Source organism: Thalia democratica, chromosome 7 (genome assembly GCF_965202585.1).
Source record: "Thalia democratica chromosome 7, ktThaDemo2.hap1.1, whole genome shotgun sequence".
NCBI lineage: Eukaryota > Metazoa > Chordata > Thaliacea > Salpida > Salpidae > Thalia > Thalia democratica.
Window position 1 is genome coordinate 59,730,165 of NC_139171.1, and position 25,816 is coordinate 59,755,980.

General features: G+C 25.5%; 1 protein-coding gene across 1 annotated transcript; it reads left to right on the forward strand.

The window, feature by feature from the left end:
• Positions 1 to 24,442, forward strand: LOC145840374 (hepatocyte growth factor receptor-like). The gene is made up of 11 exons (XM_082947619.1): positions 1 to 198; positions 6,237 to 6,315; positions 7,090 to 7,236; positions 7,836 to 8,051; positions 11,547 to 11,743; positions 12,332 to 12,441; positions 15,505 to 15,664; positions 19,850 to 19,986; positions 20,652 to 20,885; positions 22,553 to 22,741; positions 23,795 to 24,442. The coding sequence occupies exons 1-11, from the start codon at positions 25 to 27 to the stop codon at positions 23,880 to 23,882; spliced, it is 1,731 nt and encodes a 576-aa protein (XP_082803745.1). The 5' UTR covers positions 1 to 24; the 3' UTR covers positions 23,883 to 24,442.
• The last annotated feature ends 1,374 nt before the right edge of the window (positions 24,443 to 25,816 follow it).

The following is a 25,816-nucleotide window of genomic DNA, read 5'->3' on the forward strand; positions in this document are numbered from 1 at the left end:
TAAGTTTAATAAAAACATTTAATAATGGTGGTGATTGACAGAGAAACAGCAAACAACTTCCTCCAGCGGCACAAGCGAGCAAACGAGGGATTTTGGAGCGAGATGTTCCAGCAGGGAAACATGGAGACGGAGTGCATTGAGGAGCGGTGCAGTTGGGAGGAAGCAAGGGAAATATTTGAAAGTGACATTCCGGGATTGGTAAGTAGAAAATTATTTAAAAATAATATGTAGTATGTATACATATATGTATATATAGATATATGTATATATAGTACACAAGTTGTTTTTAAAATAGGCTAACTAAAATTATTCAATTTTAGTTGAAACGTCACAATGTGTTTTTTTGTGTGATTCTGTAAAAATTTTGCTTTATTCTTTATTTTGTTCTGAGGATATGCACAAAGCATTAAAACTATTGAAACTACATATATATATACAGGGTTCGTGCGCGTCAGGCTAAGTCAGGCTAAATCAGGCTAAATCAGTTTTTTTGAAAAAAGTTGAAAAGCGTCAGGCTAAATCAGTTTTTATGTTTAAAAATTTGAGAATATCAGTTTTTGTCAGTTCAAATGCATGAAATTTTTTTAATTAAGATCAAATTGAGATGTGAATTAATTTCTAAATAAAGATTTAGTTATTAAAGACAAAATCAGTCAGTATTTGTAAAAATAAGTGCTTAAAACCTTTTGTTGAATCTCTAAAATAATTTTAAGAATCTTCATTATTTTGTTTATAGTAGATTATATACGTCATAATTATAAAAATTCATAAAAAAGTACAGTTTAAACATTACAGTTTAGTTCAACAACTTAGCTGTTTGTCTGAATTTGTTTACATGAGCTTTGTTTTTCAGAGCTTAGTTGGAACTGTTTTAATTTCTCATATAAAGGCTTTATACCAAATACTTTTTAGATTAATACTCTTAGCAGTTTGTTAAGTCACATTTCTGTTTTAATAAAAGCTTCTGGTCCAGTCATGTAACTTATAATTGACGAATTCAAGTACTAATTGACAAGAACCCTGTATATGGGTTATAAGTGGTGGATGTAACTAAGCCCCAAAATTTAAAAAAGGTATGAATTCATTGAAGCAGAAATTATAATGACCAGTTAAAAATATTCAAGTTGCTGGGTAAGCGATTGATAGATGTTGAAAAATAATTCATTTAAAATTTTATTTTCTTTAAAAGTAGTTTTGTGAATACTTTTATTGCGTTAATTTGCTAATTAAGACCCCCAATACCCAAAATGCCTTCTGAAGGTGATTTTTTCTACTTTGAAAAAATGTCAGGCTAAATAGGTCTCTGTCAGGCTAAATGAAAAGGAATTTCGCGCACGAACCCTGATATATATATATATATATTATAAATATATTTATCTAAGTATATAAAAACTATAATTTATACAGCTGTTTCACACATGAAATGTAAAATTTCATGTGATCGTCATTAAGTTACAGTTTATTACAATTGTAAACAGAAATTTTGATTTTAAAATTTTATAATAATTGTGATGTAGTAATGGTACAGTTTATTGTACGATTATCTGAATTTTAAATAATACACTGTGAATGTTAATTTATTCTTTTTAGAAAAGTTTAAAAAGGTAATTTTGAAAAAATGTACTGACAATTACATGAAATTTTACATTTCATGTGAGAAACAGCTGTATAAATTATAGTTTTTATATAGTTAGATAAATATTTAGCTCCAATTTAGTTTGTCGAGCACTATTGATCAGAACTTTTTTATATAACTTTTAATATTATAAATATATATATGTAGTAAATATACATTGACTGGTTTTGCAGGCTAAGTTTATACTTTATTAAACAAACAATGATAATGTTAGATTAGTTAGCAATTGTGAAAATTTAAACTTTTGGGTCATAAAGTAATAATTAAATGTACATGTCTAAACTGGTGGACTTCATTAGTGTTTTATAAGAACTGTGTAGTGGTAGTTTGTGGTACACTTTAGTAAAATAGGAAGCAAGAGAAGTATTTGAAACTGACATTATGCGGCTGTCAGTGATTGATGAAAAATTAATGTATTTGTCGTAAAGTTATAATGAAATGAAAATGAATTGAAAACTAAATTTGTATGCTGTAAAATGCTAATGAAGTATGTATAAATGTCTCAACTGATATTGTTAGCTTTGTAAGTATTTTATATGAATTATTTTAGTAAACATTTAAGAGTTTATAATAAAGTATAATAAAAGGAGAGAGAAATATTTGAAACTGTTATTGTTGGCTTGGTCAGTAATTGATGAACTTTATGCCTAAAAGTTATTATAAAATGTATATTATATGTTTTGGTTTTTAGAAAACAATTAAAGAGATCTGAACTACTAGAGAAGAAATAATGAATTTATTGTTGCAAGAATTTATTTTACAAACCAAGTTTTGGTCAAAGACTTTGTCAACGCTTAAATAAATCTTATTCAAATAGAATATGATTAGAAAATGAATAAGATTTATTTAAGCACTGACGAGGTCTTTGACCGAAACTCAGTTTTTAAAATAAATTCTTGAAAGAATGAATAAAATGTATATTTCTAAACTTATATTGTGGAATTAACTTGTATTTTTTTAACGCGTAGTGAAATTTTTGTAATTAATTTTTCACTTAAGTAAAATAGTAGACCAGGGATATATTCAAAACTGATATATTTGGATTTATTAGTGATTTATTAATAGATAAATAGCTGGTTTGTCACACATTTAAAAGTACTTAAGGCTAGCTTGAGCTAGTTTAAAACTCAGACCAAATCAATTATCTTGAAATTTTTTATGGTTAATAAAGTAACTTAAGCTTGTTAGAAGTTTTTGCTTATCTAAGTTTTATGACAGTTTTATTGGTTTATAGCTTTAAATTCAGCTTTTACTTTTTAAAACTTAGCTTTAATTTTTTTTAATAATAAGCTCTCTAAGGGCATAGGGGGGGTCCTACATTTTTTTTACTAAAAATAACATTGGATTTTATATGAAAGCTTGAAGTACAAACTACAAGCCAGTTTTTATAGAATAAAAAAAAAATAACTTTTGAGATATTATAATTTTTATAAAATTTTCCGATATATATATATTGACCACAAATTTTTTGGGGTCAATTTTCTCAGAAATTTAAAAAATCACTAAAATTTTATCTTCGCCTTCATTTTTTGAGCTAGAGACCTCAAACTTTCAGGAAACGTTCCTTTTATAGTTTAAAAGACTTTGAATGTTGAAATTTTAAAAATATTAAAATAAAAAGAAATTAATCTAAAAACAAAAAAAAAGTTTTTTTTTTAAATAAAAAAAATATTTTTCAAAATTAAAAAATTCCTGCATTTAATTTTTTTTATATTTAATAATACACTTTCTGTGAAAGTTTTAAGAAAATTGCTTAAAAATGAAGGAAAAGATACACTTTTAGTGAAATGGTCTTTTTTTTGCGTTTTTAGTTTGCTCCTTCCATTAGGAACCTATTGAGGTCACCGACTTTGATTGCTCATATCTCAAAAAATTACTTTGAATTTTACCAAGCGGTTAAAAATGTCTGATAGCTCATTTAAAACTGTATAAAGTAAGATCAACTTGTAAAAATCAAGGTGGACCCCCCTATGGACTGTAATTACTTTTAAAGTATTTCAGCTTTTAATGTTTTAAAATTTAAAAGTATTTCAGCTTTTCATCACTCAGACTGGCTTTTAAGAAATAAAACCCTCAAATATGAATTATGTAACATGAAATGTAAAAATTGTGAAATGAGTGTTATGTGTACACATGCATTGCTAGCTTGATTAGTTCTATATAAAATATATTTGTAGGGTTTTAATGACTTTTAAAGACAGAGGTCAGCAGGTCAAAAAAGAAACATTTTTTATGTGCTTTAAAAAACATACTTGAAGGTAATTTTTTGAACAGAAAAAATTTAGTCGATAGATTATTCTTTAAATATTACACTAAAATTTAATTATATTATGAGAATATTAATATATTTAACTAGTTGAATCAAAATTTTAATGTGGTCCGCGGGCCGCAGTTTGCCAACCACTGTTATAAGGTTATGTTTTAGAAAAGTATATCGTTTTATAGAGTTTTGAAAAAAAGTAATAAGCTATACAAGTAAGTTTAAGTATAACAGGTTTTCTTGAACTGATTTTAATTTACTCCCTCTTTGAAGAAATCATTTTTATAATCTATTATTAGCAGAAAAAACAACCTTTTAGTCCTTGAAAAATCTTGAATTTGACAATTAGGCTTTGCAAACCTAGAAAAACCTAGAATTTGAGAAATTTTAAACAAAAACAAAATTACTAGAAAACCTAAAATTTAAAACAGTTTTTAAATGTTGATTTGACATGAAAAGTCTATCATATAGCTAAAATGTTTTTGTCATCATCAAAATTTTTTATCAAAAAACACATTTAAAGTAACTTTACAGTATCTTCTCAATGATGTTATACTACTTAACACAGTTTTTAAAGTTAAACTTAAAAATAGACCCAAAAATGTTTACTTTCAAAAACCCGTAAGAAATTCAGAAAACCTGGAAGAAATTTCTCAAAAACCTAGGGCAACCTTGAAGATAGAATATAAAAAAAATTAAGTTGGAATTTTAATAATTCAAGTGGGAATATACTGTATTTATTGTTTAAGGGAGCAGTTTTTTTGAAAAATCTTAAGTGTTTATTTTGAATTAAATCTTTATGAACTATATATACAATAACAAGTGTTTAACCAGAACTCAATTATTGTTTATTATAAAAAATGGTTTTTTATGTATACAATATGTTTTTCGTAATTGTTGTTACTTTTAATAAAGTATCACTAAAATAATTATATAATTAATATTTTTCAAACACCATGCATTTAAAAAAAAAATAAAAAAAAAATAAAGCTACTTTAAGGGTCTTGTTCTTTAAAGAATTTTTAATGGAATTAAATTGTTATGGTTATTATTAATGTTTTACAACTTACTGTGTTTTATGTGCAAAAGTATTTTTGCTAAATACATTCCAAACAATTTATTAGGCACAAGAGACCAAAATTTACAGTAATGGTATAGGGCAGGATTTCCCTAACTGTTTTTTCAAATTGCCCTTTCAAAGAGATTTAAAACGCTATTGCCCCCTCCAAAAAAACTACCATATAAAACACCTAAGACCTTTTTCAAGTTTAAAATTTTTTAAATTGCTCCCTTTTAGCCCCTGTATTAGTTATTCCCCCCAACTCACTAAAATTTTCCCGCTTTGGGAAACCCTGGTATAGGGACTTAAAGGTTCTTTTTTATATGTTTATTTTAATTAAATGATGTATTTTATAATCTTTATTAGTCTTTTTAATTGTGTGTAATCGTTAAGTTCAAAGTAGTTTTTGTAGTATAAAGGTACAAATTTGAATAGTTTGATAGATTAGTTTTTGAAGGGCAAAGTTAAAGAAGCAAATAAAAAAACTATTTGATTTAGAATATATCTTCTACAGTTTTAAAGCAATTGTTCTCAAACTTTTAAAATCTAGTCTTAACTTAATGATTCATTCTATTTTACGAATATTAAACACTTTAAGTAAATAATTTTTATTTTCTTTAGAACATATAAATTATGTTTTTCTTTTGGTTATAGAATCATATTTAGAAAATAAGATTTTTTCTTATTTTCTTATAGTCCAAGAATCAATTCCTGAAAATTTGAGGTAATTGCCTCAAAAGTAAAAGAAAACGAATGTTTATAGTGAACTTTTAGTTTCTGGAAAATTATTGCTGACCATGCATTTATATTTTTAATTATATCTCAAAAATTCAATTAGTAATTTTTTCTATCGAAAGTTTTATATAAGTTTTCAAATGTTTTTTTTTGTAAAAACTATGCTTTTTATTCTCCATCACATTCTTTAATCTGTTATCTGACCGAATTCCAATTCAGCCTACAACATCACAATTTTTAATTAGTTTGTTTATTTTTACTGATCTATGTAAAAAATGTTTACATATTTTCAAACAGTAAACCTTTTGGTAGGATTACACTGCTATCTAGAAAAAAACTCAACACATTTATTGATTGGTTTTATAAAATGATACAAATAGCACAAGAAATGAAAATTCGTAATTGTTTTATTAAATTGCTTGGTTAAATATATTAAAATTCGTTTACACATATTTGTCTATTTTGCGAAACTTCTGCAGGATGCAATTTATAAAAACACAATGCGTTTATAAAATATTTCTTGAAACTATTTTTTTATATTGCAGCAACAATTTTGGAGGGATTACAATGCAATCCAGGAGGAATTAGACAAACAGAATGACAACGCATTGGCCATCATTTTAGGTAAAATATTGTATATAATTTGTTTGCATCATTTTTACAGTTATCATATATATTAATTTTGGTGTTCAGATTATATTATTATATGACTTTAAAGAATGGGTCAAAATTGCACAAGGCAACTAAATTGCACAAGGGCACAAAAATGCACAAAGATACCTTTGCAGGAAGACAAATTTGCACCAAGGGTCAATTTTGCACAAGTTACATTTTTACACAAGAGTAAAAAAATACATATATACAAAAAAAGCAGAAAAAAAACTAAACATAAATTACTGAAAAAAATAAAAGAAAAATAGTTACTGACCAAGGGTAAGGGTTGGGAGTAACAGTGATAGTAAAAAAAAAGCTTGAAATTAATAAAAAAATTCAACCTGTCCAAAAATGTCTCCGTGCAAAAGTGTCTTAGTGCAATTTTATCCCCTCGTACAAAAGTCTCTTTGTGCAAATGTAACTTTATGCACTAGTGCAATTTTATCCCCTGGTGCAAAAGTGTCTTTGTGCAAATGTAACTTTATGCACTAGTGCAATTTTATCCCCTGGTGCAAAAGTGTCTTTGTGCAAATGTAACTTTATGCACTAGTGCAATTTTATCCCCTGGTGCAAAAGTGTCTTTGTGCAAATGTAACTTTATGCACTAGTGCAATTTTGTCCTCTCGTGCAAATTTGACAGCTACCATGTTTTTAACATAATAAATTTCTCATTAATTTTTAACTATTTTATATTTATTTATTGTATACATGATTTTTTCATTGAATTTGTATTTCACATTTCAGGTGTGGTGTTCGGGTTATTAGGGTTGGTATTAGTCATTGTTGGACTTACTGCCTGGTACAGAAGAAAGCATCCTCCCAGGTCCAAACCCAACTCACCACCACCGTCTTATCAGCAGTATCCCATGCTTCAGTACGCACACTCAAGAAGTTTGTTTTGTTTTAATTCCATATTAGAAAATGCATTTTAGTGATATTTTTTAGGGTAATAGTTATTATGGCCATCATTCAGAACTCAAGAAGTTTGTTTTAAATATTGTGCTATTATTATCATCCTAAATGAATTTTAAATTTAACGGCTTAAATTTTTATTTAAAAATTACTGTGTAACTTTTTTTTTTGAAGTTAGATGCATTGCAAAAAATAAACAGAAATTTAATAATATTAAAGTTGTCAGTGGTAAAGAAATCAGTGTTGCTAAACTAATGTAGTTTGTACGATTCAAATTTATAATGAGTTTTCTGAACAAACTGATGTAGTGTTCAACTAAAGTACTTTCAACTGAGAACTCACAACTGAGCAATCCCCTTTATAACAAACCAAACCCTCTACCACAGGAACTGGAAGTAGAAACAAAACAAACATTACGGGGCAAACTTGATACTGTGTTAAAGTTCTCTATATATTTTTCCCAAAAATAACCTGCAATCTTTTTACTAAATCAAGCTGCATGTGCTGTTACGGCTGCTTGTTGATACCAAGTTTTGAAACTTCGACTATTTAAAAATAAAACCAACATAATATTAAAGGAACTGGGAGTAGAAGCACCAACAACTACTCGCAACCACCGTTGCCGCAAGTGGTCGACAACGAGCTCGCGTTGGGGTTGAGCAAATGTTACATTGAGAGGGAGCGGTTGCAATTAGGCGACATGATTTCGAGCGGGAACTTTGGTGAGGTGTTTAAGGGCAAGTTGAAGGGAAGGGACGGCCAGTCGCAAACTGTTGCTGTTAAGAGCTTGAAAGGTTAGTCCTGGAGATTTATTTTAAATAATTATTTTTATAAATTTATTTTGTTATATTTCATCAAAAATGACAATTTGAAAAGTAATTTTAAAGCGTTTCGAATGTTTGATATTATTGTATCAAGTTGTTTATTAAGTCAATATGAATGTTTGACTACTTGTATAAATAGATTTTTACATTTACTCTAGTATTTAGCTTCTTTTATAGTTATATTCTAAAGACATAGTTAGTCGCAAACAGTTGCTGTTTTTAGCTGGAAAGATTTATTTAAAAGGAAATATGTTTGCATTTTAGACTCGCATATTATGTACCTAAGTACAGAAAGTTATTTAATTTTGTTTTAATTTTATTTACATTAATGAGACAGTTTCAAATTCAGAGTTTTTTATTTAACACTGTGTTTTATGCGTTATGCAATGATCACAAATTAAAAAACTCTTCATGAAAATTGAAATTTCATTAAGGGTATAGGGGGGGTAAAACACTTTTTTTGAAATTTGATCTTATTTTGTATAGTTTTTACTAAGCTACAAGATGCTTTTTACAGATTATAAAAATTCAAAAAAATTTTTGAGATATAGTCGGTCAAATTCGGAGGCAGCAATAGGATACTTATGAGAGGCGCAAACTAAAACGGCGAAAATAGACTATTTCACTGAAAATCTATCTTCTACTACGTTTTTTGAGATAACTACCTCAAAATTTTAGAAAGCGTTTTTTGAAATATTTAGAAAATTCTATCGGAAAGAATCTTGTTTGTAATGTATATCTTATATCATTATATTAAGGGTTGCCAAAAGACTAAAAAACCTGGAATTTTGAACAAAAATCACTACAAAATAGGGGTAGGGAGTACTTGGGTGATGTTTGCTAGACTTTTTTTTCTTTTCGATTTAGATGTGTTTTAGCATTATTAAGAAGAATTTGATATTAAAAAAAAAAAAATTCCAAAAAAAAAAATTCCGAACCCAAAAATTGATTTTGACCGCAAAAATCACTTATTTTCATGATTTTTGACTTAAATAGTAATAAAATCACTTATACATGTCCTATACTTATAATTTTTATCTTAAATTAAAGTTTACAGTTATAGGCAAACATTTAAAGACATTTTAACTGTGTTTGTAACATTATGACGTCATAATCACACAAAATATGTAAATTTTGACTGTAAGGGTACATTTTATTAAAAAGAGCTAATTTATTCTGCTGTTGTGCTTTTACATTAGTGTAATGAACTAATGCTTGCATCATTCATTGTTGAACTCAAGAGAATATTTAGAGCTTGTTGCAGTTATGAGAAATGAAGTTTAAAATCAATGATGCAACTTTTTATCAGTTTTATTTTATCAGTGCAGTAAAACTGGCTAGTGCAACAAATCATCAATATATTAATTTTGAGTTTTAGATAAAAAGTTAAAGTTAAATTATATGTTATCTGCTTTAATTTATTTATTTTAAAAGTTTAATAGTTATTAAATTTTTTATAGTTTTATTACACACTAGATAGAAATTTATTAAATTTTTAGTTTATTGTTTAAGTGGTTTGAAAGTATTAGATATCTACAAGATCTTCAAGTGTTTTATAGTTTACTCAAAAAAATTTGATTACTTCTTAGTTGCTTTTGTACTAAAGATTTATAAAGTTCACTATACTGTTAAAGATAAAAAAAAACAGTTTTTGTTAATTTTTTACAGATGAATAATAGTAGTAATTTAAGTATAATTCTGGGAGATTGCCTACCAACAACTTATGATGTTGCTATTAACATTTTTAACATTTGTTCTAACCCAAAATCACAAAAGATGAAAAATTGTGTTAAGGCGTATGCAACAGCTCTCATTTTACAGTGGACCAAAGCATTTGGTGAAGAATATGTTCTGAAAATAAAACAAGTACAATCAAAGTTGTTAACTGTAGTAAATAATTACTTTAGTAAAGTGTATAAGGAGCAGACCCGAGATAAATCAGGTGTCAAAAAGAGTTTGAGGCAGCTCAACAAAGAATGGAGACAATCTAATATATTTACAGGTAGACATAAAAACGTACCTCTAGTTGTTAACAAGTTGTTTGACATAGGCAAAAACATGGATACTCTTACTGGAGATGAGGCATGTTTTTATACTGATCAACTAAGTTCCCGTTGTGGCCGTATAAGTGAAGATGTTGATTTGAAATATGTAACTGAAAAGCAAACTGAGTTAGAATTAGCACAAGCAGCTCTGAAGCGAGACATGTGTGAGAAGTCATACATTTTGGAAGTTGATGTTGAACCTTCAGTTTCCAATTCAAATGATGGTAGAAGTACTATCATTAGCACTAATCATTAACTTGATGATGCCATAAAAAATTATCTTGCCTATAATACATTATAATTTTTTAATGTTTGGTTATTTATTTTGTTGTTATACTAATTGAATAATTATCTAAGAGTTTTTTAAACACTTATGACTAAATGAGTTATGACATCAAACATCACGCTAATATACATACCTGTACCAAATCATTTAAATCTTTAAAGGTAAGTAAGAAGTTTGTTTAAAATGTTAAAGTAACTGTTACTTTTAGAATAAAAAATTTTAAATAGAGCTATGCTTATTAAATTTTTAAAAAGTACTATTTTATCGAAAACATTTACATATTTTGTGTGATTATGACATCATAATGTAACAAAAACAGTTGAAATGTCTTTAAATGTTTGCCTATAACTGTAAACTTTAATTTAAGATAAAAACTATAAGTATAGGACATGTATAAGTGACTTTATTACTATTTAAGTCAAAAATAATGAAAATAAGTGATTTTTGGGTTCGGAATTTTTTTTTTTGGCAATTTTTTTTTTTTTAATATTAAATTCTTCTTAATGATGCTAAAACACATCTAAATCAAAAAGAAAAATATAAATTTTACAACATGACCAAAAAAATGTGGTGTACTCCCTACCCCTATACAAAACCTGGAAAAACCTGAAATTTTAAACAATTTTTACATGTTAAGTAGTAAAATTTTGATTATATACAAAAATCTATCAAATAGATATATAAGATATGTAAAAATGTTTTTTCATCATCAATTTTTTTTTATTATTAAAAAACACATTTAAGTAGCTTTACAGTATCTTTTCAATGTTTATATACTATTTAATGCAGTTTTTTACCCTAAAATTAACCTTAAGCTTTAATAGACCCTAAGATGTGTACTTTTAAAAACCTGGAGAAATTTTGAAAACCTGGAAAAAGCTGCTAAAAACATTTAAACCCCGAGTTATATAATTTATAAAACAAATATTAGTTTCACAGCATCGGTAGAGAGGGGTGATGTTGAGAAGTTACAATTTCTATTTCTTTGATAAATTAAAAATCTGATAACTTTAAAAACTCAGAGTATTAAGTTTCTTTTAAATTAGTGACAGATGTGCTTGTTTATAATAATTTTTTTTAGTATAGTTGGCAGTTTTTGATAACTAATATTTTTCAATCCAATAATTTTTGCAGCATTGGAAGACAGGGGAGATATTGAGAAGTTCCTCCGTGAAGGGGTGCTGATGTCGAATTTGCAACACAGAAACATCCTTCCGCTAGTGGGCGTTTGCGTGGATGAGCTGGTTGAAACCGGCCAATCATCACCACTGATCGTGCTTCCATATATGGAAAACGGGGATCTGAGGACTTTTTTAAGGAATCAGAACATTGTGAGTTTTAAATTGATTAAAGTTGTTATTTTGATGAAAAAAGGTTTTTGGTAATTTTATATTAAAGTTATAAAAATTGTTTTTTTTTTTGAGCAAGATCGTTGTTTAAGTTTGTCAGTGATTAAATTTGTTGTGCATAAGTGTTTTCAGGTGTTTGTGCTTTTAAAAGCTTTATAACTAGTTTTGAAAATATATATATCAACTTTATATAGCTATTTTAACTTTCAATGCAACCTTTTATTCAGTTTCTTTTATTTTCAGTCAACAAAGTTTCTGAAAACTGTACTTACTTTTGTAAACAGTTACTATTTGAGTGTTGATCTTAGATGAAATAAAAAAATAGAATGTGTGAGGTACTTATACCACATTTATAAACTTTGGTTTTTTTTTTTTAAATGTTTTTAGTTTGAAAAGTAAGATATCTTTTAAAACTAGTTTTTTTTATAATTTTTCACAGTTTACTAGAGTTTTATTACTAAAATACTTATATCTAATAATTTTTTTAATACTTATGGCTTTTACAGGTTCTTACAGTTATTAGTTTACTGAAATGAAATAAAAGTTTTTAATATTCATGACATAACACAGGTTCTTACAGTGATGAATTTACTGAAATACTGTTATGAGGTAGCAAATGGAATGTATTATTTGACACAAAAGAAATACGTTCACAGAGACCTTGCCGCTAGAAATTGCATGTAAGTCATAAATATTTGATTTAATGTAAAAAACAACTTGCTGTATAAGTTAACCAGAAATTGTATGTTAGTTTGATCTAAGTCTTTGATTCGACAAAAAGGCAATAGTTTTGCTGCATATTCTTTCAGAAAAGTTTAACTTACATATTTTACCATAATTATTTATGGATAATTGACAGTCAAAGTTATTCAAATTAAATGTAATTTTATGAGCCATGTTTTAAATAGCAATTAAAAATTGGAAACATAAAAATACACCAAGAGATACAAGTCAACTTAAATGATATTAGCATCACTTATAGTAATGTAATACAAGTTCTCTTATTAAGAGGTTTTAGAAAGAAATTAATATTTTATTTAAGCTTGTGCAAGCCACTTTAGTTAAAAATATTATTTTCTCAAAGTCTTAATTCAATTATAACAAATATTTTAGAAAATAGTGATTACAATGAATAGATATTTTTAAAGTTTGGGATTTGAAATTTATTTACAGTACAATTTAATGTATTAATTTATTTAAAAGTTATATTAAAGTAATGAACAAAAGTATAAATTTACTTTCCATTTATTTAATCCTTAAACTCATATTTAATGTGATTTTTTGGTTGAATAGTTTTTTACAATCATTACGAAAGAGTATAAAAACCATAGAAAATGTTTTTGTTTAAAACTACGTAATAAGTTTCTTTGACACTACTAAGAACTACATTACAATATTTGTCATTTAAAATTTAATCACGGTAAAATTGTGTGATATTAACGTAGTGAGCAAATTTTCTTCAAGTGCTAATAAATATTAAATATGAATTTACTTTCTGTGTAAATATTATTTAAATGCATGTTTAATGTGATTTTTTGATTGAATAGTTGTTTATTGTTATTACGAACGAATATAAAAACTATAAAATATGTTTTTGTATAGAAGTGATAAGTATAATCTTCGACACTATTAACAACTACATTACTATGAACAAAAAAATACTCTTAAAGATATAAAAAGTTAAATTAAAACAAAAAAATTTTAAATCAATGTAATTTTATAAATGAAAAAAAAACAGTTTGAATAAAATGCGTGCAACAAAGAAATATTGAATTTTCTTTGTTCGAATATAGAAAATTGTAAATAGAATTTATGAATGACCTTTCTTTTACTTTAATGATAGAGATTTTTGTTTAATACAATTTTTTATCGCTTTATCTATTGAAAATATGTTTTTTATTCAATTCTTAGCCATTTTAAACAAAACATCAAAGTATTTTTTTTTTAAATTTCTATTTATTAGTTTTGAAAATTTAAGTTCTAAAAAAATACTTTCTACTTCATAGTAATAAGTAGTTGCTACATAACTACTGAAGCATGTAAGATATAATTTCTCAATAATTAAAACTTTTTTATTACTCATTCTTTTCTATATATGTCAGAAACTTGTTTCGTTGTTTATCTCTTGTTTTTAAGTAAAAAAAAATTGGGTTTGTATATTTAAAAGGTTATTGATAAACTTTATGTCAAAATTTCAGTTGCTGTTTAGATTTAAAAGAAATACTCTATAGCAAATATTTATGTAAGTACTAAATTTAAATTGTATAAATTTCTATTAAATTATATATATTTTTTATTAATTTGAAAATGTCAAAATGAGGAAATAATATAACCATAAACATTTCAAGTTTTCACATAAAAGTACATCTTACAAAAAGAAAAAAACAAATGATCAAAGTTCATAAAGTTTTATACTTTTTTAATTGCATTGTTTTTCTTTAAGAGCGTTGTTTATCAAATTTTAATTGTGAAACTAATATGAACTTTTAAGGTAAACAAGTTTACACGTTTTTGTTTTTATTATAATTTTTATTTTGCTGCCGATAATTTTGTACCTATAAATTACTGCTTTGTTTGATGTGAGTTTTTATATTTCTACAGGTTTCTATAAGTAAAACTATCACTAAATTAATAATAATAATGTCATAATAAAATGAATATTCAGTCAATCAACAGGGTCGATTCAGACACAATAACAATGCAGTTTCGTTGTTGTAAAAACATATATTATCAATGTAATTAACAAAAGACAGTGAACATGATTAAGTTGTTACTCAATAACCCATTCAACTTTTTACACTTCTTCTAAATCGACCTAGACACATCAGTGAAATCAAAAGTTTTCTCCAATGAATAGCTATTTCTGCTAACTTTATTTTATAACAGTTTAAACAGTTTGGAATAGTACCAATAACAAACGGTCTAAATGATACTCAGTGATTAAATTTATTTTTTAAACCTATTATGTTTTTGACTGTGTTAAAGAAATATAAGTAATATATTATAATTATTTAAGAATAAATAAAATAAGAACTGTGATAAACAACATAAATTAGTTTACAGTGATATTGTTATTACATTTATGATCTTTGTACGATAACCAAAACAAATTAATTTATACAATATAGCTATAGTTATAATAAAAAGTTATTTACAATTGGAACTATAACATTGTTTTTGATATTCAACCAATCATATACCGGGGTCAAAATTAAGTTATTGACTGAAACTAGAAGTACTATTATAAATGTAAATGTGAGTGAGATAAATTAATAATATTAAATTATAAAATTAATTTAATGCATTAAGAATATTTATATTATTCAGCATATATGATTAATTGTTACCCCAAATAGTTTTTTACACCTTTACGTTACGGTCGACTATAGGATCGCATGTAACCTATTTTTTTATGTATCATGCATTTTTCACAGGGTCCGATCGGACAGAAAAACAAAATAATTATTAAGTTTTGTGATAATTAGTACTAATTTCTATACGTTTTTATGTTCATATGTTATACGAGTTTTCAATTTCACCATAATATTATTATTCTATAGTGTATATATGGACGATTCAGATCGTACTGTCAAATTTGCTGATTTTACATCAAATAATCATTTAAGTGACTGATTTTGGATAAAAATTTCATTATCATATTTATATGTTATACAAATATTCAATATTTTTGTCTATATTATTATAATACTACTTTTATAAATGTAATTTTTTTTCTCATTAAGGATCGACTCGGATCGTACAGTAAAAGTTGCTGATTTCGGATTGTCACGTGACCTCATAGATTCCAACTACTACAAGTCACGTGTTAAAACGCAACTTCCGCTAAAGTGGATGGCGCCCGAGAGCATAAAGTACGGACGTTACGGAGAGAAAAGCGATGTTGTGAGTTATTAGTTTGTTGAGTTTATATATATATTTTTTAATAATTAATTACTATAAACTACGGGATGTATGGAAGAAAAGCGATGTGGTTTGTTTTTAATAAAATAAGTATTGAAATAATTAATAATTTTAATAAAATACGGACGTTACGGAGAGAAAAGCGATGTGGTTTGTATTAATTATTATTTTTATGTAGTATTAATTATTTAGTATATTTTTACTTATTATTAATATACACATTAATAAAATTTTAAAGTGTGTAAGAGATAGTCTATTTTGTGAAAACCAGGAGAAAAATAGTGTTTTTTAATTTATAAATCTATAACTTATAATTTTATTCTATTGGTTTATAATAAGGGTTTGTTTTTATTAAAAAGTTCAAAGAACTAGTATTGTGGTTTTTTTTGATTACTTCAACTGTTTAAAAAAAGTATACCTCTTAAATATTTGGTATGTTTTTGATGTCTACATGATAAAAACAATGGATTTTTTTATTTAAACAAAAGGTGACAAATGTTTAAAAGTTGATTAAATTAAAAGGTCCACCGTGTTTAAAAAAAGCTTTAATTTTAAAATTGTTGTTTAAGCTGCTAGATAGTTTTACTGCCCAACAATTTCAAGAAGGGAAAGTTTAATAAGTTATTTAACAGGTGTGTCAATTGAAGGTATTAATAAATAAATTTCTTCCACGGTGTTTTAGCAATTTTATTTAAATTGTTCTTAACTTAAATTAGTTCCCACAGTTAAAATTATTTCAGTACATAGTTCAAATTTATTAGTTCAAGAATTTTGATTTAAAACAAAATATTCGAAAATTTGTTTAAAGTTATAAATTATTGAATATATAATAGTTTTATAAATTCTATTTTGTTACTACAATCAAACTAATTTACAAATAAAACATAATGTATCTAGGGCACTTCGTTTTGTATTAAGTATAACATTATTTATTTAAAAATAATAATTCAACTAACTACTTTTTTATATGATAACATTTATAAACAAGTAAATAATTACGAATTAATATATGCAATTTTTACTCTAACATTCAAACAAATTCTTCATTAGTTTTTACTAAAAGAGCTTGATATAGTTCATGTGGTTTTACATGTAAACATTATTTTTATATCCTTATCAAAAGATTGGCAAGCAAAATTTATGAATGTAGACAGTTTTAATGTGAAGTTTTTCATACTAATAAAGTTTATTATTTTTACAACTAAAATTTATCTTGTTATTTAAAGTAATTTAATGACACAACGTCGTTTAGTATATAAAAAATTTATACTACTGTGTTTCCATTAAAAAAGTTACAAAGTTCGCGTTTCAGTTCAAAAAAAATAAATTTTTAACACTTTTTAAAGGTTAAATTTGTGCATTTTTACAACATTGACCTGATTTAGATTTAATAAAAACATAAACAATCTTTGAAGTTTTTGCTTATAGTGTAAAAGGAAAGACTTTTTTTTTGCTAAAATATTTTATTATACCTTACAAGAAAAGTAAACAAAAAACAAAATTTACTATGTTCCCATCCTTTGGTAAATATTTATAAAAAGTGTTAAAGTTAAAATTTAAGTTGTTATAATACTTAAAAGTGTTAAAAAATATACATGTTATGTGTTATTATAAGTAGCTTAATATGATTCTTATAAAAATTGTTAAATCTAAAGTTTTATAATAGTATAATTTTTTTTTAAACTAAAGTCTAACATTTAATTTCTATTCATGAAATCGTAATAAAAATTTTAAGTTGGTTTTAACCAGTATAATATAAATACTTACATTGGTAAACTTTTATTTGATTATGACTCAAAATAATAAGTAACAAGTTTTAAGCACCATATTTGCTAACTCACCTCTCTATTTATTTAGACTTTGTTCCTTGACTAATTGATAAACATTTAGTTATACCTCAGTATATCAGAAATTTTGTAAACAATAAGAGATTAATTTTTATACTTTTGTTTAAAAGAAGAAATCCATTACAGCACCAAATGCATACTTCTGTAAAAGGCTATAGAAACGAATTTTAGTATAGACACCACACCATTTCTTAATTGTAAACAAATGCCTAATTAAAAATTGAATTTGCTAAGTAGAATAGAATATAAATGTTTTGTAGAAAATAAGTCACATATAAATAAAGATAAAATCTACTTATTATTAAAATTGTTAAAAATTTTCTACAAGTATTATTGTTTTATATTAATTTAACCCTTTTTCAAATGTATGTATAATTTTATCTTTTGTTTTCATATATATAAAAAAAGTAAACAAGTTGTTAAAAGTGGGAAAGTCCTCAGTCTGCTTTTAACTAGAAGCAATATCAAAAAATATCCATTATAGTGAGTATATTTGGTACCTCTCGTTTCTTTACGATCTCTCGTATCTTTACGCTCTTTTTCTGTGGACACAATGTGCGTAAATAAGCGAGAGGTTACTCTACTTTAATTTTTGTTGGTTCCTTTGTAACATTGTACTTAACTGATTCATTAAATTAATTTCTCTAAGTTTGTTGTATAATAGCTCTGTTGATTTAGATATATCTTGTTATTATATGTTTTTTTAGTTTTGTGTTTTAATAATTTTTTTTTTTGATAAATTAGTGATTATGTATATGATTAAATACAGTATATGAGTTAGCATACAACTTACTTGTATAAAACTCTTAGCTTCTATTTTATTTAAAGTTTAACTTATATTATTTTGTTATGATAACACATTAATTAAATTAAAAATATTAATACAAAATTAAATTGTTTAAATTTTTGTGTTGTTTTTTTGACATTTTAAACAAACTTATCTTTAGTTTTTACTTCTCATTTATGTTTTTCGGATTATATAAAAAATTTAAGTAATTGTTACATCATAAATACTTTGTATGCTTCATTTGTTTTAAAAGTTTTAAATTTAAATGAACGACAGAGTTTATTCGTCTTGCCAATTTATTACGAAAATTTGTACCAAGAGCAAATATAATTTAAGTTTTTCATAAAAAACTTGAAAAATATTTAAAATTAGTGTGTTTTTAAACATAAAATAAATTTGAATTAACACATTTACATAAAAAGTTTAACTAATATAGAAATTCATCATAAATAAAACCTAAAAAACTTTCAAATAAAAATGAAGCAAGTTCTAATCTGCGTAAAGATCTTAAATAGTTAAATGTATTGTTTTGAAAACTAGTTAAGTTTTTAATGGAATTTTTGTTTGACCGCTTATTTTTAATTTCTCCCTTTAAAAAATTGTTGTCTCGAAAAAAAGTTAATTTATTCAAGTCAAATTTTAGGTTGTACTTAGTTTAAGCTTCAATATTTACCAACTTATAAAAACACTCAATAAAACCAAATTCATAATAATTTTATTTTCAAGCATTTCTATTTAAAATTAGATTCAATGAAACTTTTATTTTATTAAAGTTTGAAAATTATGAATTAGTTACTCAATTAATTAAAACTCAATATTTTCGTTAACTTTTATGTTACCAACTGTCATTAAAAACATTTGATATTCAAACGCATTGTTTTAAAGCTACTTAAAACTTTTTGTGGTATTTTTAACCACTTGAGTTGCACTTTTTCTTTTTAAAACAATTACTGCTCATAAAACTCGATAGATGTGTATGTATATAGTTTAAAAATATGTTTTTGGATATTATTTACTGACAGCTTTGAAAAAGTTTGTGTTTTATCTCAGTTTGAAAATTAGTTTTTTTAAATAATAATATAGGGTAAGTATTTTAATTATCTTTGGAATGAACGGTTTTACTTTTAAACGCCTAAACCCACGAAATAAGAAAGTCTTAAAGGTACTTGTCAAAATTTATCTCGTTGATTTTACTAATAAGAACCAAATAATAATTATATCAAAAGGTAGCATGTAGTTTACTGTTGTATCATAACGTCTTATTTAACAATAGTTTCTCGGAATTGTATGTTGGGAAATAACGACTACGACTCGTGGAACAATTCCATACAAAACTAAATTGAAATAGAAGTATTATTTATTGACTACTTAAATAACATATTAATATTATCTATTTAAAAGTGGTATTTCTTTTGGAAAAGTATGTTGTAAAGTGCTGAACAGAGGTGCGATTCCGTAAAAAAATAATTAAAAAAAATAAATAATAATTTTACAATAAGCATGTATATAAATAAATAATTTTTTATTATTCAGTGGTCATTCGGTATTGTTTGCTGGGAAATTATGACCAGGGGTGCAATCCCGTACCCGACAGTTGAAGCGATTGATATTTTGCATTATTTGGAAGAAGGTAAAAGAATGGACAAACCACAGTGCTGTCCCACTAAACTGTTTGTTTATTTAATTTATTTTAATTACGTATTTATTAAAATAATGGACAAACCTACTAAATGTTGTCCTACTAAATAATTTTTTTTTAATTTTGTTATTATTTAAAGGGTAAAGGTAGTATCATTTATAATTTTTTAACTAATTTATTTATACATTTATTTTAGTTTAAATTAACATTCAACAAACCAATAAAAGTTACTGGCTATGTAGAAAGACCATTAAAAGTATAAAACAAAATATCAAAGGCTCAAAGGTATGTTGTCAAAAGTGATAGATTATGAATTTGAACAGGAAATCAAATGACGTTAAAATAGGGTTAAGTTTCTGAGTTTACTTGTTGAGATGCCAAGTGTTTAGATTATTGGGTCGAGGTTTTATGCTGGAAGGTTTTTCTTTAAGGACTAGAATTTTTAAAATCTAGCTGGCCGTTTAAATGTAGGTTTACAAAGTGCTTAAAAACAAAACGTACCAATCTGACACTAACTCTGTTTTGTAAAAACTTATTAATTAAACAGGAACAAACAAAACACATAAAAGTTCTTGACAAAATTATAAATCATAACAATTTTTTATTTAGATTTTACCAGTAGAATTTCTTATACTACACGCTTTTACAAGTATGTTTTAATTACAAACTAATTATTTATACTTTTTTCTACACCAGGTACGAGCTGATATCGGAATGTTGGCAACACGAAGCCGACGACCGGCCCACGTTCGAGCAGATCAAGCAGACCACCAAGCAGATATACACGGACGCCAGGCGGAGCGTGAAGGAGGCGCGGGAGAGACGAGACGCGTCGGGGGGCGACGGTGCGGCCCCGTCAGCAGGAGCGGGTGAGGCGACCGTGGAAGAAGTCGGTGATTATCAGAACTCGCAAACATATACGCAAGAGAGGTTGATTGTTTAATTTTAATATTTTAATAAAACTTATACGCAAGAGAGGTTGATTTGTTTTTATTAATATTTATTATATTACATATTTATTTCTATTAAGTACCTAAGTTTATTATTAATTATTATTATTTGGTGATTATCAGAACTCGCAAACATATACGCAAGAAAGGTTGGTTGTTTGTTTAATTTTAAGGCCATAGGGGGGGGTAGACCATGTTTTTTACAAGTTGATCTTATTTTATAGAATTTTTACTAAGCTTCAAGATGCTTTTTACCGTTTTTAAATATTCGAATTAGTTTTTGAGATATGACCGGCCAAAGTCGGGCCGCATAACAGGTTCCTTATGGGGAAGGAAAACTAAAACGGCGAAAAAAGACTAATGCATTCAAAATCTATCTCCTCCTTCATTTTTTAAGCAATCTTCTTCAAACTTTCACAGTCTATTCTTTATACAATAACAAAAAAACGTTATTTGTGACTTTAAAAAATTTCAAGTAAAAATACCTTTTTTTTGTAAAAAAAAATTTTTTTTGATAAAAATTCACTTTTTTTTTTAATTTTTGTCATAAAATTACAAAAAAAAGGTATTTTTACTTGAAATTTTTTAAAGTCACAAATAACGTTTTTTTGTTATTGTATAAAGAATAGACTGTGAAAGTTTGAAGAAGATTGCTTAAAAAATGAAGGAGGAGATAGATTTTGAATGCATTAGTCTTTTTTCGCCGTTTTAGTTTTCCTTCCCCATAAGGAACCTGTTATGCGGCCCGACTTTGGCCGGTCATATCTCAAAAACTAATTCGAATTTTTAAAAACGGTAAAAAGCATCTTGAAGCTTAGTAAAAACTCTATAAAATAAGATCAACTTGTAAAAAACATGGTCTACCCCCCCCCCCCCTATGGCCTTAATAAAATGTTTGTTATTTTATTTCTAAATTTATTGTTTTGTGAAAATTATAATTCACAAACATATACTCAAGAAAGGTTGTTTTTTAAACAAAAGTTTACTAGCGTTTTTTAATTATTATAACTTGAATTTATCAGAACTCGCAAACATATACGCAAGAAAGGTTAATTGTTTGTTTTTATTAATATTTAAGTATTTTAATAAAGTTTATCAGAATTCACAAACTTATACGCAAGAAGGTGGGAAGTTATTTGTTTAATATGAAGTGTTTTTATGTTTAATAAAAGTATATCATTATTATTTTTAATTTTTTTGATTTCATTTGCCATAACAAACAAATGTACACACAAAGCAGGTGAGATAAAAGTTTATATTTTAGTTTTTATACTAAAAAAATAATATATTAAATAGTATTTTTTTGATAAGTTTAGGATGTTTTAGTTGCATAAAATTTTATCTAAAATTAACGTTTATTGATTTCAAAAAATATATTTCTCAAAGTTTTTGTATCTTTTCTAACTAAATAAAGATATGCAAATTAAATATTTTATTTACAACCAGGTTTCGGTGCCAAAAAATTGGTCAAAAAGTCGGAATTTTTTGCCTCCGAAACCTGAATAAAGTACTTAATTTGCACATCTTTATTTAGACAAGCTGTTTACATTCCAGTAAATTGAGCAATCTTTTTTAGTAAAGACAAATAACCATGTAGCTTTTCTAACTAAATCTTTCTTTCAATATGTAATATAAAATTTCCCCCAGACCGAAACCGAAGCCACGCAAGTCGGTTTCAACCGAACTCTTGAACGACGGAGCCTCGACAAGCAACCATGTAGCGTCATCAAGTGGCAACGTTGCTTCTTCGAGTGATCGGTTGGCGCCATCTAGTGTTGACAATTTGAACGAGAAAAAGAAGAGGCGACCGAAGAAGAAAACTTCAAAACATCCCAGGTAAAGTAAAAAGTTAATTTGTTAAGAAATTTTATAAGATTTCTAAATGTTTTTTTTTTGTTACACACTGAAACATTCAACTTAAAACAAAATAATAATAAAAATAAAGACTGTCTGAAATCTAGATATATATTATAAGTTTTGTGGTCTCCAATTTAGTACTTTTTTGTGTAAAAACTTCTTAATACTTAATATTAACAGGGTTACCAAAAAACCTGGAGTCCTTGAAAAACCTGGAATTTGAGAAATTTTGAAAAAAAACCTGGAATTTTGAACAAATATCACTAAAAAACATGGAATTTTCACAATTTTTACATGTTTAGTAGTAAAGTTTTAATTTGACACAAAAATCTACCATATAGATAAAAATCATCAACATTTTTTATGAAAAATCACATTTAAAATAGTTTCACAGTATATTTTTTATGTTGCTATACTTCTTAACCCAGATTTTAATTTTTAACTTAGCTTTGAACTAAAAATAGACTTAAAAACGTGTACTTTTAAAAACCTAGAAGAAGTTTCTCAAAAAAATTTAATAACTTTTTGTTAAAGAAAAAAAACTTTTCAAAAAAGCTTTAGCCAATCCCTGTGATTTAAGGTCTCTTCATAAAATGTCTTTTTTTAACAGATGATAATTAAATAGATATGCATAGAAAATACTTGTACACAAACAGGGTATCAAAAGCTTCATAGGAAAATATAGAAATGAGTTTTTTCTCTAAAGAAAATTAAAATATGAATAACGAAATTAAGTTGACATAAGTCAAGAAATAAATTAAACAAAAGTTCAAAAACTACATATGAAAATTTGAAAATATTTAAATGGGTTTTTAATAAAAACAGTTAAATTAAAACATGTAAAGAAATAAACTACAAACAGAGCATCAAAACCATCATCAGAAAATTTAAAAAATGTTTAAATGATTGTTGATATTAAAAAGATTTATTGAATATATAAAAACAGAAATTCAAGAGATTCTTCAAGAAATTAAAAAAAATATTGAGATAAGACTTTATATAAAATAAACTAATTAAATTTTAAATAAACAGAAATTCAAGACCATCATCAGAAAATATTGAAATGGGAGTTTACGGAGATGTTACAGACGATGTAATTGGCACTAATATTCAAGTTTGATGAAATAATTTAATTGGACAGATAATATTTTCATTTTGGTCTGATTATGAGACATTTTAGAAAGTTCGTATGGTACACGGCAAAAAAGCTTTATTACTTGAAACATTTATAACAACTAAGTTATATTTTCTAACAACTAAGTTAGTTATATTTCCTCTTGGTTGTATTCAAACTCATGTTATGGTAGTTTTTGTAAAACTCTACAATTTTTTTGCTTTAAAGATAACGAAATAGTGTGTACAAACAATTTATTTAAAAAAAAGAAAAGAATCAGTTTTTTTAAAGAATAAAGTGTACTTTTTATGTTATATTTTGAAAATTGTTTAGATGCCTTAGTTGTTGTATTGTCTAAGAGTTAGATATTTTTCTAACTTTCTATTTAATTTTTTTACACCACTTACCTGATTATTAAACAAGTATCATATAATTTTTACTTTATTTTGAAAACATTCGTTTACTGTTTAATTAAATGTAAATTTTATGTTTGACATTTTTGTACAGTAGTTTTATTTTGTTGGATTTATAATAAATACGGTGCCTAACTAAATATCATACATTTAACAACGGTGCTTTTACTAAAATCATGTAACTTTAAAAAATTTTCATTCGTTTAACCTTTTTCTAGTGGATGCATTTTTGTTATATGAAATTATAAAAAGATGAGCAGACTTTAAATATTAAATAATGTTGTTTTTTAGTCCATGGCTTATATTTTGTTTCACAGTTGCACATTTTTTTGTACAGTTCTTTTTTTTTTCAAATTGTGTTATTTTTATGAATATTTTCGAAGTCATTTTTACCGAATCGTGCTTTTTGAAAACCTTTATTTAATGTTTAGTAATTTAAATTTTCAGTTTGTTGTATTGGAACAAAGTATTTTGAGCTTTATTTTTTTGCATTGTCTTAATAGTCATTATTAATTTCATATAAATTATAACGTTCGAAATGCTACATTCTGCTTTTTTGTTTAATTAAATTTTATCGTTATTTAATTATAATTTACATATAGTTTTATTTTTGTTTGAAAATTTATTTTAATTTATTTTCAGAATTATTGTTTTTAATATATTGTTTTATAATTAAATCTCAAAATAATGTGTATATAAATTTGTTATGTGTAGTTCAATAGAATACAGTTTTTAAAATGTCCTATACAGTACAAGTACAAAAATTTTATTTTAAGTTACAAAATCTAAACAAATTATACAACAATTGAAGACAACAAACTAGAATTATTTAAAAAATATAAGTTATTAGTTGTTTTTACATTGATACCGTACATATAGAATCTTACAGTACAGTTGTTTTTAAACAGTTATAATTTTTAGTATACTTAATAAAACAAAAATAATCTATTTTTTAAATAGAAAGAAATGTATAGTGTATAAGTATATTAAAAAATCAATAACTTAGTGTGTTAAGAATTTCCCTGACTTTTTTAACTAATCATCAAAAACAAAACTTGGAAGTATAAAATTTAGAAAATAATTTTTAAATCAAAGACCACAGTGTAAATTATTATCACAAGTTAACCTAAATTTTTCGAAATTTAAATTTAGTGAGTACATTTTTATAAAAGTTCTTTACATAGCAAAACTTATAATTTTTATGTGCTTATACGTAACTTAAAACGCATAGTAAATATGTTTATTATTTTGAATATTTTGTTTACTCTTAAGTGTAAATCATATTTAGTTACTAGTGTGGGGATGATACATGTGCTAATTATAAAATTTTTGAATTGCTTACACTCATGGTTGGTTTCATTTCTAAGCAATAAGTCAACTAAAGTTATATACACAGACATTCAAAAGGCTTTTGACTCTGTATCCCATTTTAAACTAATAAAGACTTTAACTCAATACAAAATTCATAAAAGTTTAGTTAGCTGGTTCAAAGAGTTTCTTGAAAACAGAACCCAAAAAGTAGTTATT

Coding starts and splice junctions, on each gene's coding strand:
- LOC145840374 (XM_082947619.1), top strand. CDS start 25: ATGGTGGTGATTGACAGAGAAACAGCAAACAACTTCCTCCAGCGGCAC. Junction 199..6,236: donor AAAGTGACATTCCGGGATTG/GTAAGTAGAAAA, acceptor TTTATATTGCAG/CAACAATTTTGGAGGGATTA. Junction 6,316..7,089: donor CGCATTGGCCATCATTTTAG/GTAAAATATTGT, acceptor TTCACATTTCAG/GTGTGGTGTTCGGGTTATTA.